Raw genomic sequence first — 18,158 nt, forward strand, 5'->3', positions numbered from 1 at the left:
TCATATTGTCTATGAGTTTCTAGTAGATAAACCATATGGTTCAAGAGAAAATAGCCATATTAATGAAAAAAGCACCAAATCAACAATGGCATTATTTTCTATTAACTCTGCAACTCTTCCAAATATTTACTTTTTTCACAACTGCCACCAGATTGACGCCAAAACATTGACAACAAATACATAGACATAGTAAAATAAATACGTTGGTGGTATTCATTAAGTTGATGGTTTATATTTAGGATAATATTTTACAGCTTTGTCATTCAATTTTTTTGAATTATTTCAGACATTTTACATGTGATAAGGCCACACAGAGGGCCAGAGATATTTACAGACACCTGTGATAATCTGAAGTACCCAAAAGGGCCACTAGATGTCTTGTGATAGATTACTTAAAATCCTTGAAAGATACCAAATTTGTGGTGGTTTACTGGTAAACTTCAAAAGTTTCCAGTAATATACCCTCCCTTTGCAACCCTAATCTTGGCTTTCATTTGACACCCAATTTGATATGGAACTTGTGCTCATGGGTCCTTTTCGATGGAAATGTCTAACAATAAACCCATAATCTGAGCACAGACTGGCTCCCCCTGGTCCTTGGACAATTAGAAGTCACTCCAGTTCCTCTAATTTGTTTCATGTTTTTAGTTCTAGAGGTCTGGTTGAAAGCCCACACCCTCCTCTGCCTCACATCAGACTAGACTGATTGAACAGGCCAGCGCTGATTATGGAGGTAGCAGGGGTTCCTTTTTTGTGGTTCTGTGGGCTTCTGGATAAACAGGCAGCTGCCAGTCTGTCACCGGAGGGAGGGCTGTCCACAGGGCTCCCTGTACTCTAGCCCACTCCCTGGGTCTGGCCTGGGATGTCACAGGAAGCTGCCCAGGAGCCTGTTCTTACTGTCTGCCGCTGCTGGGCCACAGTCAGACAAATTACTGTGGAAGTGGTTTTCCCTAAGGAGGGTGCCCACTCACTGGCAGCAACCTCTGCCCCCTCATATGGTTTGGACAAATTGACACCCCACAGACTCACTTGACCAGGTTCATTGATGAGGGTACAGTAACTTCTCTGACAATTTGCTGATGGTTACCTCTAGTACACTATGCTCATTTTGTGAACCTAGACTCATAAGCCTTATACAATATCAAGATATTTCTGAAAATCCAAGGGTAACAAGTTAAAAATGTAGTTGGTCAGGATGAGGGTCTTCCTTTAGGTTTCCTCCACATTTTTTAAAAACATTTCTGAATGTGCTGATTATAGGCTCCTTTGGAGAATCAATAATTGGAAGTAGAAGCTGGGTAACTGCTGTCCATTAAATTCGGTGGGACCTGAAACATTGTGTGAGGTTTATGGAGTCACTCCACAGGCCACAAAGACACGAATTAAGCCTAACTCCTTCACTGCCCAGTATAGTGTGTGGATAGGGGTGCTCTCCCTCAAAGCTAAATCCATTTAAAAGCTAAACCTGAATTTGTCTTCCAGAAGAAAATGTCGATCCTCTTCCAGAGCCACCACGGCATTTCAGTCTTCGTCAGAAGGACACTCATATTTAAAACACATAGCATACATTTCTAACAACAAAATGCAAATGACTATTTTTAATTGGTTGGGCCAGAGTGCCTAGCCTTAGCCCATTGAGGTACAAATATCAAGCTTGGATTGTTGCAGTCTGAAAGTCACTCACGCATCAGTAAAACAGTGAGTTGTTGTAAGATCCCAGTATGCCTCTATACAACAACAAGCTAAATAAAGCCTGGTAGAGAGTGTCTAGCGAAATTATACATGATTTCATTATCTATTGTCTGGTTTCATTGGTGTTGAAGGTGCAACACTAATGGAAGCTCTTATGTTGGTATGTTAGGTCGTTTTTGTAAATTAGGGACAGGGAGAGGAGAGAATACTGTACACTTACTGTTTTGGAAACAATCTGCTTTTTTGGTTGTCCAATCTTGAAGGGCATCCTAGAAGCAGACAAAATGATCAATTGGTGGGACAGACACATACATGTACAACCACATTCTGCACATCACAAAGACAATCTAACACATCCAAACACAGACATTTAACTGAAATGAGAGGCATTTTTAAAGGGCTGGTAGACCACAACAGGTACTCTGACTGGTAGGTAATAATGTGTTGTGAAGTGGGACCAAATGAACAAGTGTATCCTATGGCTAAGTCACAGCCAGCCAAATGCAATGCTGTTAACCCCTGGCCTTGTGGAGTGCGTTTCAGGAGCCCTGTGCCTTGACTTCCTGTCACCACATCTGGCTTCCATTGCTAGCGGATATCACTAATTAGAAGTTGCAGTTCCCTCTGCTCCTAGTGGCTTTCCTGCATCCCCCCCCACCAATCAAACACAGGCCCACATCAAACACAGGCCCACATTTGATTTGATTTGATTTGAGATAATGGCCATAGCCTGACAGATTGCTGTGAATTGAGACTGCAGAGAGGCAGCTCACAATGCATCACTCTGCACTCCTTACAGCCCCCAGTCAGTCTACAGCCTAAGCCTATGGTTTATTAAAAACTTCAACGCCAGTATGATGACAAGATCCAAGGTTAGCCTACTCATCGTTTGATAGAAGATTTCAAGATTCCCAAATTGTATTAATGGTGTAATGGTTATGTGGTTAGATTAAGCATTAGGCTACATCCATATGCAATTTTCCTCTATATTAATAAAATTCATGCCACTGCTGCCAAAAATTATGTAATAAAAAAAAAAAAGGATATATATTTAAGTCTGAGACAAGCTTTTATATGGAGTCATTGGCTCAAATGACTGGAAGTCTATGGGAACAGCTAGCATGTCATTGCGCTAACACTAGTAGCAATGCACACTAGAGGTTGACACGGGAACAGGATTCCCGCAGATCCCACGGGATACCGGCAGGAATGGGAGTGAAGTTCTAGAGTCAAGTTCGGGACAGGATCGACAGTCCACAGGAACGAACAGCACATAAATAGTTCTTATTCTTACAAGCATTTCACTACACCCGCAATAACATCTGCTTAATATGTGTCTGTGACCAATACAATTTGATGAAAAAAATAATGTAGCCCTAATATAGTTTACTTAATAAAAATCTATAAAATGGTCATTTCCCCCATCCCCCCTATCATCAGCACACTCTCACGCATCACTGCACAGTCACTACTTTACCTCAGATGCCAACATAGGTCAGTGAATGACGAAGCTTGCAAGAGAGGAATTGCGTTCATCCGACTCTGGGTAAGTATAAGGTCTGCCTTCATTGCCAAAATCTCGTAATGTGGTTGTTATCAGCTCTGTGTGTAGGGCAGGCACTGTCTCGTGAGCGTTGAGCAGCTGCCAAATGGAGCAGTTGCTATGGCTACTCACACACAGAGCGCGGGACAGACAGACGAGCGGCTAACGGAGGAAGTTATTTCTGATTTCTGTGCGTAAAAATTAGCACAAATGATTTTTATCAGGATGGGACCCGAAAGTTCTGGGGTTATATAACTTTGAACAAAGTAAGGGAAACATTTTGACAGGATAAGATATTAATTATCACTCCCCCGTGGTAACCTCTAATGCATCCCCCTACCCTTGCCACCACTGCTGAAAAAAATCCAAGGGGAAACGCTGATACGTAAAATAGACCTACACTGTGACATCTGATGCTAGTTTTGATAGGTAATGGCATCTTTTCTTAATGTCATCAGTTTTTTATCCACCTGAAACCAACTTTCTAAACCATGTCTCGCTACATAAGTTGTTACTTAAATCACCAGAATGATGGAGAATCCATGAGGAAGAAAACTTTGTCTTTATATAGCCACTGCACATGGCTGTAGGATGTCATTGATGTGAAACTAACAACATCCAAGGCACATGATGGACGGTTGCCGTTGACAGGCTCAGTGAGGCAGCAGCTGCGTCAAAAGAAAGGTGTGTAGACTAATGAGATAGAAAGGAGAGGGTGTGAGGTAGGGCAGCGTTGTGCAACCAGGAAACGCCACTGATGTGTGTGTGGCAGTTCCCTTAGATGACGGCTCAATCAGAAATCCCAATACAGCCAAGGGAGGCAACAGTAAAATTGGCTTAATCCAAATTACAACAGAAAGGCTGTTTTCACTGACAGGAGGGAGTATTAAGTCCCTGTCAAACTAACCCTGGTAAAGCTCTAGGAGAAATATGATTTTTGATTCCCTTTCTGACTCCTAGAGTAAAGCAATGTTAAGAAAAAAAAGAATGTATCCCATTCATAAACCACTGTGTCATATCAGATCAAGTCCAAGTTCTAAGGTTGAAATGGCTGCTTTCAGGAGGAAAACATACTTTCACCTATGTCATACTTCTGATGAGCCAACACCATCATGGAAAACTACATTTTGTCACCCACTGAAATTCCTGTGGTCCACAGGGTGACTCATCTTACTACATGCAACGCATCACCAGACCACTATGGCAGTAACTAGGCCTAACTATCTGAGCAACAATCTGGAGACTTCGCAAGGACTATTATGATATGTCAACTGTTTGTTAAACATGCAGTAACTTTCCAATAAAGAAGGGAAGATCATTAAGGCAACAAGGCCTGCTAGAGCTCTTGCAAAACACCCTGACTAGCCTAGGTTGTATCTTTAATCCTTCAATACAAAAGATCTTGGCCAAGTAGAACATGCAATCTAGCCCACTGTAAGACAATAGGTCATAGACTGCTGTTGTTAATAAGTATACTTAGCCTATGTGGACACTGCCTTATTTGCTCAAATTCCCAAAGCGATCCAGAGAATGGTAGGCTATATAGAGGGGTAGAGGAAGGAGGATGGTGTATGCTGTGGGAATCGTTTGTTATGTTTCTTCACACACTGTGCCATTTTAGTAGAGGCCTGTACATTTAGAAACGTTGGTTAGCAATAAGCCCTGATCCCATGACTTACTCAAAGAAGGGCAGGAAAGACACGGCTTGCACAGAGCTACATTAGGTAGGCTAACTAGAGAGCACAACCTTCTCTCCTATGGACAGACTTGCAGCTTATTAGTCCAAGTGAACACTGCAGAGTGATTACAGCACGCCAAGCACAACAACAGCACAACATTGTGCTCAAACTACAATAGGTTAGGTCTAGATTTCAGGTTCAACAACTGAGAAATAAGATGGCATGTTTTGGGGGATTATTCTATAGAATAAATATCAGGTCAAAAATGATCATGTTTAGCATCTTTGGACATGTTCCAATACTTGAATTCAAAACAGCAATACAGTGCTTAGCCTATAGGTCAATAAACTTATAGGCATAAGGCATATTTTCACTTCATTAATCAAAGAGTAGGCAAAGCCCAATTTAAAGACAAAGTCTTAGCCCTTCATTTTTTAATATTTAGCCTAAATATCCTTACACAATTATAGCCCTAACTTTTTTCTTTTAAAATTAAGCACAATAGTCCCAATTTTCCCAGAGTTCTACGGTGGTCCACACAACAATATGGCTGATGGTGTAGTAGGGATGTCAAATATTCAGCCTGCTGCACAGACCCTATGAACCGTCTAGTCTAGGGTGCCTGGTTATATTTTGCTTAGGAGCATTTTTTTTAAAACTCTCTCCATGTTAAAGTAGGAAGAAATACACTTAGTGTAGCATTATTATGTATTTGGACATATAAAACCAGTGTTTTACATCAAAAAGCCATGACAACAGGAAGCAGCAACCGTATAAATCTCAATGTATGTTTTGGGAATATAAATGGTACTTAACATTTTCCAACAGGATTCTACTTTATCAGGTTAGTAAAATCGTGACAATACGTTTGTCCTGGCTAGGTGTAGGCCTATTGCTTAAAGGGGCAAACTGCAGGTGAAACAATAAAGCAGGCACCCCACCACTGTTTTGGTAAAAAGCTGAGGGATAGGGCTGGAGAAACGTAACAACTCAAATTCAGGCCGAGCTACGGATGCAAGGACTGACCAACCATGATATCAGAATTATAGTTATGACTGTGTGTTTCTATACAGTGTTTACATTGTTTACAAACATTGGATTAAAGCAAGCTTATATTTTGGATTCTGATGTGGTAGGACAGTTGAACTCAGCTATGAGGCATTTATAAATTATATTCTTCAAGAATCAAGGACTAAGCTGTTTCCTTACAGACGTCACTCTAGTCTAGTCTAGACGTATGCATGCCCAGAGAAACAACAGTCTTATTTACCATCACAGCTATTGGCTCTGCATGATACAAATACAGAAATTATGCTGCTACAGCTAGAACAAATTAATACGTTGGAACTACAAATGTGTACGCCATCGGCAAGGGGATACAATTAACTGGGGCTATTGCATGGAGTACAGACGGCTGGTTGAGGACATTAGGAGTGTGATTGTTCTGATGACCCCTGAGTCAAATCACTCACGTCATCGAAGCTAGAGTGAGGGCCTGACTGGAATGCATCGGTCAGCAAAGTCCATAAAGGGCTCTTTCACTGGACTGGACCTTATGCTCAGCTGTGCCTTCTGATGGAAGCGTGGCCTGCCAGCTATTGATCCTCAGCCTCAGCTGTGTGACGCTATCTTGATTATTTCATCACTGGCACATTATAGCCATGCAAATGGGGGGCAGTCACAGAAGCACAAGAAACGACCAAAGATCTCCACCCAATAAGTCCCCTACATATATCAAAGACAGGTCTGAAGGAGTGGGGGCTAGCTAATGTGTATGGAAAATGTACTGTTCTGTATAGCCTGTAAGGGTATCTACACATTTAGGCTACGGTGAAATGGTGGGTGTCAAGCAAGTTCCTCCTGCCTAGCTGGTAACGTTTCTTACCTAGCTAGCTAGCGAACGTTAGCTAAGAATGTAACTCCAAAGTTGACCATGTAAACATCGGATTTAAATTCCTTAGCTAGTTAACGTTTCTTAGTACTGGCACGAAACGATATCTGCTAACTAGATGGTAGGTTAGCTAAATTAGTTAATAGTTAGTTAGCTGCTTACTTACTCTAACAAGCTGAAGTAAGCAAGCCAACAGATAGCTTGCTAAGGTAGCTAGATTGCTAATGTAAATAGATAGCTAACGTTAGGTCGCTAGCTAGGTGCGCTTATGCTAGCGTTTGAAAATGAGTTGACGATTTTGCAAGGCAACTGGACCCATACTATTGGCTATATCTATTACGACATTAGCCACATAGCTAATTTGTATAATATATTTGTAAAAAGTTGATCAGTTCTAGATTACTTTACTGAAAACTAAACCACACAGCCTAAATTCGCTCGTTAACAATTGAGCTGTCGCTAACCCCCACAACGTCACTTGTCTAGGCAAACTGTTAGCTTGAAGGTGAATTCGTCTTTCGTTAAGCTAGCTGTTTTATCAAAATACATACCAGCTCATTTTGTCTGAATTTCTAATCCAGTTTCAATGGGCAGCTTTTCTCTCAGCAAACCTCATCCCCTTTCACACAAAATAATAGATTAAGTAATCAGGAAGTGGCTACGGTAGTTTGTGTTCACGTGGGGGTCAAGGGATTTTAACTACGGAAAGCAGAAAGGCCTGCACTGGGTAACATGGATATAAGATATCGATCGAGATAAAACTATTTCTGTGGGATTCTCTCTTCAGAATGTCATTTTTTCAGTTTTAAATGTTATATTATAGTTTAGAAAATACATTTGACGAAATTATGCTTCTGATAGATTAGCTCAAATCAAGGAAAGATCAGAAATAAAAGAGATCCTAGACCTTGAGGATTTCGTCCTGGTCTCTGTTGATTTCAGCTCAAATGTGGAAGCATGGAGATAGTATATCTATATGGATGGAAGTATGATGCCATACCAGTGGGTCTAGGCAGATCCCATTTTTCTAAGTTCTTTAAAACCTGTGTGCCTAACAAAATGGTAATTCCATAGTAGTCTACATCTGTTGATAGGCATATAACAGAATGTTTCAGGCCTATTCCTCCACCAAATCAAAGATAATTTGAGTCTGTGTACATTCTGAAATGTTTTAAATAAGAATGTTATCTTTTAAAATGTATATATATAATACTGAAAATGGTACGCACACAGTTTCATTTTCTTTATTCAAGTACTTTACATAGAAATAACAAAAACAATTGCGTTACAACAAACTGAAGTGCCAAGTTAACAATGAGGGGAGTACATCTCCCCACCACAAAAGGATAATACATGTCATTACAATATTCAGAATTTATATTAAGACCTTATTATAAGGTAATAGAAAAACATGAAGTAAAAACATCCACAACTTTTTCAACAAGGCCTCTTGTTTTCTTTGAAAAGAAGCCAACAAAAAACAGTTCTCAAATCCTAGTGTGATTTTCCAAAATGTCCATATTTGTATTTCCGCAGTTTGCCCCATTTTACTAACGTTTAATGTTTTTATTGTAATAATTATTTCCATGCATAATAAAATAAAAATAATTGAGCACCACCTTTAGAACCTTAGGGTCGCTCTAAACATGTTTGGAACCTTTTCGTGCACATGCAAACATGAAGATATAATGAAAAGGAAACAGGAGATAACAAATACAATTTTCCCCAAAACATTTGAGTGCCATCTGCCAAAGGTTAACTTACTCTACTTAATATGGACCACATTGACAATTTGTGGAACCATCCTCAAAATAAGCGTTTAGGATAGCAATCTATCATCAATTTCAACAGTTGCAGCATTTTTGGGTCATTAAGATGAGAAGAGCTGCAGGATTTTATCCTAGTACAAGAGTGGCCATGGAGGTTTTGTTTGGAATGTTTACTTTCAGTCTTTAATATTCTTGCACAAAGGCAGCTTTGCAGTAAATTAAAAGAGTAAACGCAGACATCAGCACAGGGCTGTCTTGAGCCGTAAGCTGACTGAGGTCACATTTACGTTTGTTGCTTCTGTGGAGTTCTCATTGCATATTGTTCCTAATCACCCAACCATGCAACCTAATTTGGCACAAACATGACTGTTAAGGTTGGCTTGGGTCCAAGACTGAGCCCAGAACCATCAGGATGATGAGGAGAAGATATGAAGGGAGCTCTCTTATTTTAATCTCTTACACACTTAACGTATCCTCTCAAATCATACCAGAGCAAGACAAAAACAAAATGGAAATCAGTCTAGAAATAGTTCAGCTCTAATTGACATGGTAATGTCGACTACTGAAAGTACTGTGTTCAGATCATGTGGGACAAACAAAGCAGTATTGAATCATGATTCATGAGGACAGTTTTTACTTTCAGATCTTTTGACAGTGGTTTGATATTTAACAGTAATGTGAAATAAAAAATTTAAATTGTTATATGTAATATAGACCATGCTTTTACACTGTGCAATTTGCATTAATCAGAAATGTGACAGATGACATCCAGTTTACAATGTTGTAATTACATGTCTTTGGGTGACAGATAGAAATATGTTGGCGTATTCTCCTCTCTTCCGAGCACAACTTCCACTCTTCTCACCGAGATCTAGATAAACACAGTATTCTTTAAAACCAAATCTCATCCAATACCAGAAACTCAACATTTGAACTTTCAGATACGAGCATCAAATCCACAGGGCTGCTATATGATCTCTGAAAACTGTCTTTGTTATTCTACTCTTACTGAAAGGCTTTTCTTGCTGAACCATGTTGGCTGAATGAAAAAGTACAGAATAATTCAGAAGGTATTTTGCTCATTTTCTATGGTTTTACACACCATGTACCCTTAAAAGAATGAAGGCATCATTCTAATGCACAAGATGCTTAAACAACATTCCAAACCAGCAAATTATGTCTACACCAAATCCTTGGAGACGTTCGGTGTTCACTGATATAGATTATGTTTACCCTTTCCACCTGAGAGCCAACCCTGTCTCAGCTGTTGAGAATTATATCCCCTCAATCACCCAGAAAAGTTAAGATGGGTTCACTTGCTTGTGTACACACTTTCAACATTAAAGGCCAGAACTGAATGAAGAAATTCAAGGGTTCCAATCCATATGGTTTTTTAGACTTCACTTAGCTTATGGCAAATCACACTTCAATTGATACAGTTTTGATTCAATAGAGACCAGTGTTATTTGAGTGTCATTATAGATAGACTGTAATCATCTACATTCCACTTCTATATCCTTTATTTTTCCACTTTATTCATGAACAGTTATCAATTCTTTTAAAATTCCTTCCATACATCGAACTAGCTCAAGCAAAGTCCAGGAAATAATAATAATTGTCACCAAGAATACAAGTGTCCTAAAATGCACTTCAATAAAGCCATTGATTTACATAATAAGTGATATGATACTGTTTGTGTGAACTCGCCAACACTTTCAGACAATGCAAAGGGTCTGCTAATTTACCCATTTACAGTAGATGAACTGGAGAAAGACTCTCTGGGGCCAAATTAATTGGAAAATAAGTGGACACTCGCCAGGAAGCCCAGGAATGAAAACCGGTTTGTACAGGAAAGAGGGAATATGGCCTTGGAAGCACATTGGAGAATTCTGTGTTCTCAGAGAGCAATGCATTTGTAAATTCTTATTGTTGACATTTTCAATCAAGATTTCTGAAAGTTTTTACTATCAGGCACATCTGCTATGACAATAAGTAATCCATATCAAACACACAGAGAACACATTCGACTGTGGTGCAGAAATTATTTCACACAGGGCCTGATGGGACAGGAGGGGAAAATAACTGTCCTTTCAGGGGAAAGACATCCTAGAAAAACATCAAGACCACAGCTGACAAGAGCATTGAGCACAGTGAAGACAACAATCTAATGTAGTGGATCAATTTCCAAACAGTTTGGATTCACATCCCTGCAATGACTGGTATTATCCATTATTAGCTATACCTATACAGTGTTATAATTAGTGAAACTGCTTGTTTAATGGTTTTATAGATTTGACGCATTTGAGTGCATTTTTTAATCAGTATGACCTAAGAAATTAATTTTCTGAATCTAGAGCCAATCAAGTAGTGTATAGCCTTCAGTCAATGCCAGACCTGGCATTTGTAAAATTGTATATTGCTTTACTGATCAAATAAAAATGATGATTTGTTTTGCATACTGTGTACTAGGCTTATCCTTTTTCATATATTTGACTGAACTTTGGAATCCAATACATTACAGGTTTGTTTGCAATTGAAATACACACGATTTTTGTTCAAAAATGTTTTTTGTTTATTTTTCTTATTAAGAACACATTAGTGTTTCCTCAAACCACTTCCCACTTACAACCCTACAGTAGGTACAAATAATATTAGATCATTTTGAAATGGAAGATAAGGCACCCAATTTGGCACTGTCTCAATGCTCCAAAGTCTTTTGCAATGACTTGTTTTCACAGAACATCCTGCAGTATCATTACTTTAGAGTAAGCATTTTAAGACACCTTCTGCACAAGCATTCAGTCAGTTAGAAATGTGTGCATTTTTATATAGTGTACATCTAAATACACTTGCACACAAATGCACAATTTAATACTGAAGTTTCCACAATCTGAGTACACAAGTTTAAGTAATATACCTGTATACATCTCTCACTGTAGAAAAAATAATAATCCCTAATTTCTAAATTCAGAATCTCTCAAAACAGTAGGAGGTGTAAAAATGGAAATATCATGTAGATTCTATGGTAGTTCTTACAGGTGTTGCTCATCATAACAATATGCAAAATATTTGCGTCCCTTTCATTTGACAATATCTCTAATTACATGCATGTAGCTGGCAGGTCTCTATCAGTGAAAGCGCAGATAAAAGGCCCTCTAATTCATCTCTGCTTTTATCCAGATTTGTTGTCGGCTTGCAATAGCTTACAGAGGCAGGCATTTCAATGTTTCAGTCTTTTTCTCTACGCTCTCAACATTTAATTTCAAGATTGGTGGAATGTGTCTTAAATGCACTTATAAATATGACCAAGAGGAGTCTTCGGAAGATAGATGAAAGCTACATAAAACACTCTTACTTAAAATATATATATTAACTTAAAAAAAACTAATATATATATATATTTATTTATCTTGGACATCTTAGTAGGCTATCTTTCATGGATGTGTGTAATTTGTAGTGAACATGTTGAAAATGTGTCATTGGTTCATGATTATTTACCATTAATGTTGCAATCCATTTCACTGAGTGTGCATCAGACCACAATAGTTTACCACCAAATACTGGTCCATTGACCACAGCATCATGTTTGGATGGACAAAGCCAATGATCCCTGGGCTTTTTAATGCTCATGTTTTGAGCTTATAGCAAAATACTTTTGAACCATTGAACTGTAACTGTGATGCAAATAATTGCAAAAATGCTACTAAAATCAAAACTATTTTCGAGTATTTTGAGGCTACCAATCTGCCTAAAATCAATGTCGGAAACATAGTTTATGTCTTTGTAATGTTTGGTTAATCACAGGCACAATTAAGAAAACAAACATAGTCATTATTATCCCCATATGTTTGGCACATTATGTTGAGAAACAATAAAAAAAAACAATATAATTAAATACTTTTTCAACAAAAGACAGGCAATCGAAAGTGCAGTAAATAAGGTATCAACAACAGTACACAAATACAACCAATTGCACTTTTAACAACCAGATGAAATAAATGCATACATCCCAAACATAGCTCACCTTATTCTATGCCTAGTTGTAATTCAGTCTCAACCCAATTGTACAAAAATGTTTGAATCCCTCCTCAGTCAAGATTCTTGGTGAATTTCTCAGAAAACACAAGACATGATATGACTTCAGAAACTTGAATTGAATTCTCAATGATATGCCATGTCCTCTTGGACAGCCGGTGCCATGATGCCCATCTGCTTGCTGGCATTCACACAGTTGTTGGCCCTCCCGTCTATGTCCTCTCCTTACCCTACTCTTACAACAAAACAAGCCCATCTCCAAATAGAGGAGGGAAATATTACCTGGAATTAAAAATGAGGAGAATGTAAGAGAAAAAGTGAGAGAAAAAGTCATCTATTTGTCTCATTGTGGATAGGACCTTTCCTCAGTCTTATGTTAGAGCATGGTGATGATCCATCCTAAGCACAGGTAGTGACAGTCATGATGTTGCCACCGCTGGGCCCTCCACTGCCACCACAGGAACTGGGGGGTGAGCTGTGGCTGCCAGCTGCCCCACTCCCCTTGTCAGCCGGCTTCTTGTCCTTCTGCTTGAGGTGAACTTTGGCATGTCTCTTGCGCTCGTCACTCCGGGCAAACTTGCGTCCACAGAACTCACAGGAGAAGGGCTTCTCGCCCGTGTGCGTGCGGATGTGGGTGGTCAGGTGGTCACTTCGGCTGAAGGAGCGCATGCATATGCGGCACTGGAAGGGTTTGTGACCCGTGTGGATGCGGAGGTGGCGTGTCAGTTCATCTGAACGGGAGAAGCGTCTGTCACAGTTTTCTGCTGGGCAGGCATGAGGCCGCTCATGCACAGGGGTTTTGCTGGGTCGATTTGGGTACTTCCGTGGTCGGATGGGTTTGAGTGTTAGCGTCTGTGGTGGCTGGTGGTGTTGAGGAGCAAGCTGCTGCCCGCCAATGAAACCTGGATGAATCTGCTGCTTGTCTTTGAATGCTCGAATGGTCTCAAGTGGTGTGATAGGTGGGGGGTTGACTCTAATTGGGTCCATGGACTGGAAGGGCTTGTGCTCCATCACGCCAACCTCACCCTGATGATGGAAGAGGTTGTAATCTGGGATCATGGAGAAAAGGCTCCCGTCCATGGAGGGCTTGGAGGTGGTGTGATAGTCATTGCCGGGGTAGCCGAGGGCAGTGCTGGTGGCAGGGCTGTGGTGGAAGGAGACCTGGTCCTGGTACAGCTCGCTGCAGGTGGAATAGGCGGGCAGTGGTGGACCGTACACTTGCTCCATGTCTGAGGACTGGCCGCCCATGCTGGCCCCAGAGGACGACGTCTGTGTGGTGATATTGCCAGGCGACGGGGAAACACCCAGGATGCCAGCACTTACTAAACTAATGATATTGTTGTCTGAACACCAGCCGGAGCCCCCGATTCCACCCGACGGAGGAGTGTCGAAGGCAAACTTCCCCAGATAGGTGACGGTCTGCCCACTGCGGTTTGACTGGAAGCTGGAGCCGTACTGGATCTCTGCGGTTCCCTTATCACTTCCCATCCCCAGATCCATGATATTATCTGGATGACAGGGAAACAAATGAAATACATTTTAATGAATAGTTCACCCAGCTGTTATAACATGAAAATGAAATATAACTAAAAGCAGAACCTGTTTGAAAAAACACACATGAAAGGGTGCAGTACAACTAGTGCAGAAAAGTGTTATAAAGTCTAGAAGCTACTACGCTAGACTACGCTAAATATGAACTTGCTTGATTTCAGTCAGAGTCCTCGATTAGTCCGAAATTCAGCTTCTCTGCATATCTCTGCATATAGTCTGCCAAGAAAAAATCATAAAACAAAGCAGCCCAATACAGTTCATAGGAAAAAGTGAGCGGTGCTGTCAGACCTGCAAGTTTATCCACTGACTTGTGCATCTGAGACAGTGTTCTCTCTCTCAGATCCCACAAGCTCTCATAAATCAAGACCTAAACACCCCCTTTGATCCAGTCATTATATGTCTCACAGGAGGACAGCCACACTGAATGGCAAGATCTGATTTCCACACAATAGGGTGCAAGCCAGACACCACTGCTAGCATTTTCACAGATACATGCATGTCCAATGTAGCTGCGTGGGTTTTAGCAGAACGAGATATCTACTCAAAATGAGGAAATTCAACTGTAAAGTATACATCCTACTCAGATCATTGGGTCAGCTATGCACATCTGGTCATAGCAATGCACATTTGGCCATCTAGCTAAATGTTATGTCCACACTAACTTTCTTGCTCTTTTGTCAGTGTGTTTTTCACTAGTACTGTAGTAGTCTATCTTAGGTATTATATAATATCATATCAGACACCTGCAATGAAAACATCCAAATGAATGCAGTTTTGGCACAGTTTTGTGCAGAACATTTTACAGAATTCATACATCAACAGAGATAAATCAGCCAATCATTCACGTCACAATAAATTATACACAGGGGTACTTATATATTCAGTCCCAGTAATTACTGTCTGTTTACCAGAATTTGGCTAAGGGCAAAGCATGATGAAGCAAACAAAACCAAAATTACATACATTTCGCACAACTATTCAACACATGAGGTTATATTTGAATTCTTGTGGAGGTGAAGTTGAAGAAAACAAGCCTAAAAAAATTGCCAAAGCTTAGGAGTGTGTTTCATCATGTAGGCTATTGGAATACAAGGCAGACACTATCTTGCTGTAATCTTCCTCAATATTTTGATTTGTTTGAGTTCAAATAAAATGTAAGCAGTGTCACAGATGTTGCTCTAAATTGAGCTGGTATTATAACTTTGGGGTAAATATTGTGAGAGAACACCACTTGCACAAGGGACTTAACACCTGGCTCTAGGTATTTCAAAAGGTTGCTCATCATAGGGAATAGCTATCACAATGTGTGTGATTTGAATGAAAATATCCAGTCGGATATGATATGACATGAACATGTTAGATTATCATACATTGATGGCTACCTGGCAAACACTTGGCTAATCTAAGGTGTGAGGCATGTCAAAGGGTTTTCATCGCCATGACGTATTTCAAAAATCGTATTTATTTCCGATTAGTTATAAGAACAATGCTGTTTCTCTGAGTATCGAGAGGTGATAGGCCTACTTATATCAGAGCAAATGTCATTTTGCTACTGTACTAGGGCACCGGGACGGGTAATGATAGAACATATATCAATATTAGAATTAGACGTGGTTGGTGCTGTGTCTTCAGTCATATATTTGTAAAGGTTATCTACAATTTAGCCTACATTTACTTTGCAAAGTAATAGGTCTAACATATTGACAAATAACAAATATCCATAGATATTTGATAATCAATATCGATTATATTTGGACAATTGTAAGTATACATTGATGAACTTATAAACAATACTGACACTACAGATGGCTATATAATTACGCATTATATTTAATTAAGTTATTAAAGACTGTATAGGCCTTTATCTTTAGCTTGCGGCTAACCACAACTCTAACAACAAGTAGGCCTATTTATTGTCAAATGCATTCATTTTTGAGTGACACACTTTCAATAGGGTACCATAAAATTGTAATTCCTCGTGTGTTGATATACAGTTCCCGAGGTCCAATTGAAATGTGTATAATATGGTACTGCTGGATCTAAATTTGAATAAAATATGTTGGTGTGTCTGAAGCATATTTGATCTGAAAACATGTATGTGCTGCTATCAAGGTTCGTTTCAATTATCATATTAAAGTTGGCCAACATGTTCATCTAAACTTCACTTTAGAATTGACAAACACTTGCATTCAATTTTAACAGAAGACATTATCATTTTATTTCACACATCTCTGAAAATGAAAGTTGCTGTCCTCTGGAGACTTGCATTCCAGTGAGAACCAAGACATACATTTGTATATGTAGCCTAATCATTATGGTCGTACAGAATGCTATAAGGCTTATAGCCTAGCATACTCGTGAGACTAGGCATGGGAAAGCTTGAAATGCAGCGCCGGTCGAACGCCCACTATATAGGGGATGGCCATGCCACCTTAGCCCAATCCAAAAACAATATCTAAATTGTCGACAAATATACAAAAAATTATTAATGAATTGATTAATTTAATGTTGACTAGACATAATGAATGTATGCAACTGTCGTTTTGGTTACAGTGGCACATGTATTTATGGACGATCAATCAACAAAACGATGGCTTTATCATGCTTCAGTTTAATTTAACAAAAAATATATAGGCCTTTCATACCAGGTCAATTTATGTTTTTGTTTTGGTGAATAGGCCTAGATGTATGATTTTTTTATCTATGAATCTTACGCCAATTCGTACGTTTGTATACTTACTTTCACTTTAAAGGCATGCCAATCATTTTGTGTAAGTTTTCACCAGAGCAGATAAGTTCATGATACTATTAATTACTGTTTGACCTTGCATTTAAATTGCAGGTTGTAAAATCGTGACCTTATCTCATAGGCTTGGACATCGTTAAACTACGCATCATATTTCTGGCATAAATGCTTGCCTCTCATATGGTTAACACTAACAGCACTTGTTTTACATGTCATCAAAATAGTAGTATCTAACCTTTGTGAAATATGTTATCAAAAACAAGATCAGACTCGATTCAAATGAGATCGAGTCAGTGCGTAACAGCCAGAAGCGCAAACAGGTGCCTAGAAGATGTTCGCGGCGCGCGAGCACCAAGACAACTGTTGCGGTGCCTGCATGCGCTCCACAGCTGAGACGCGCTGTAGATAAAACAGAGCCTTGATAGAACAGACCCAATCACATCACAAACAAAGTAAACTATTCTTACCTGTATTCATTTGCGAGTAGTGGTTTATAGAATCCGTATTGGTGAAAATGTTCATAGACGTCGGAATGTCCTCTTCTGGGTAAAGACTGTCAGGAATCGTGTTAATTAAACTGCTCATGGTAAGAGGGAGCTTGTCCGCTAGTTTCCCTGTCATAGCAGTTATTTAGTCTGACATAAATGGCAACGTGCAGGTGTCCGAATAGATCACGAACAGTGTTTTCAAATCGAAAACACAGTAGATGATGATCTATAAGGGTTAGAGAGTGGAGGGGGAAAAAATCCTAGATGTTGTAGGCTATCCAAGTTCCCTTCAGAGACAGCGTTGATATCTCTCCGTTGAGATACAGTCGAACTGAATTGTCACAGGCAATTGTTATTAATCTAATCTACAATGATTCCTGTTTTTTGCTTGTTGGGAGTTTAAAGTCTGTGAATCAATGAAACCGTGGTGGTTGCACAAGTGTAGCGCTGATCTCTATTGCTCGTATAGGGAACTCCAGCGCTTGCTGGTATTAAATAGGGGGACGGAACATTTATGTGACGTAGATGACCATTTATGGATACACAAAGCCAGGCCGTACATAACACGTCACCAATGGAAGCACCTCATAGTGGAAACATTAGAGTCTGTTGCAGTAAGACAGTCTCAAGCGGCGGATGAGTTCCGTGGAGCGAAGCCTGTGTTGGTCTACTGTGCTACCTGTAGACGAACTCACATTTTATAAAGTTTTCAACCAATTGGCATAGCTTTGTAATGAAGCATGTTGTTTGATACGAGCTATTCG

General features: G+C 39.6%; 2 protein-coding genes across 2 annotated transcripts in view; both read right to left on the reverse strand.

Moving 5' to 3' along the window:
• bin3 (bridging integrator 3) overlaps window positions 1-7,513 on the reverse strand; it is a 36,448-nt gene extending 28,935 nt beyond the window's left edge. Inside the window, exons 1-2 of the mRNA XM_071353182.1 lie at window positions 7,357-7,513; window positions 1,913-1,961 (exon numbers count right to left, since the gene is read on the reverse strand). Of these exons, the coding sequence (XP_071209283.1) occupies window positions 1,913-1,961; window positions 7,357-7,364 (57 nt within the window). The 5' untranslated portion in view covers window positions 7,365-7,513. The remainder of the gene's footprint in view (window positions 1-1,912; window positions 1,962-7,356) is intronic.
• A 522-nt stretch (window positions 7,514-8,035) lies between these two features.
• Window positions 8,036-17,846, reverse strand: egr3 (early growth response 3). Its single transcript, XM_071353184.1, has 2 exons — window positions 17,374-17,846; window positions 8,036-14,117 (listed from the first exon to the last, which is right to left on the reverse strand). The coding sequence occupies exons 1-2, from the start codon at window positions 17,525-17,527 to the stop codon at window positions 13,009-13,011; spliced, it is 1,263 nt and encodes a 420-aa protein (XP_071209285.1). The 5' UTR covers window positions 17,528-17,846; the 3' UTR covers window positions 8,036-13,008.
• Between the last annotated feature and the right edge of the window lie 312 nt (window positions 17,847-18,158).

This window comes from Salvelinus alpinus, chromosome 19 (genome assembly GCF_045679555.1).
Source record: "Salvelinus alpinus chromosome 19, SLU_Salpinus.1, whole genome shotgun sequence".
NCBI lineage: Eukaryota > Metazoa > Chordata > Actinopteri > Salmoniformes > Salmonidae > Salvelinus > Salvelinus alpinus.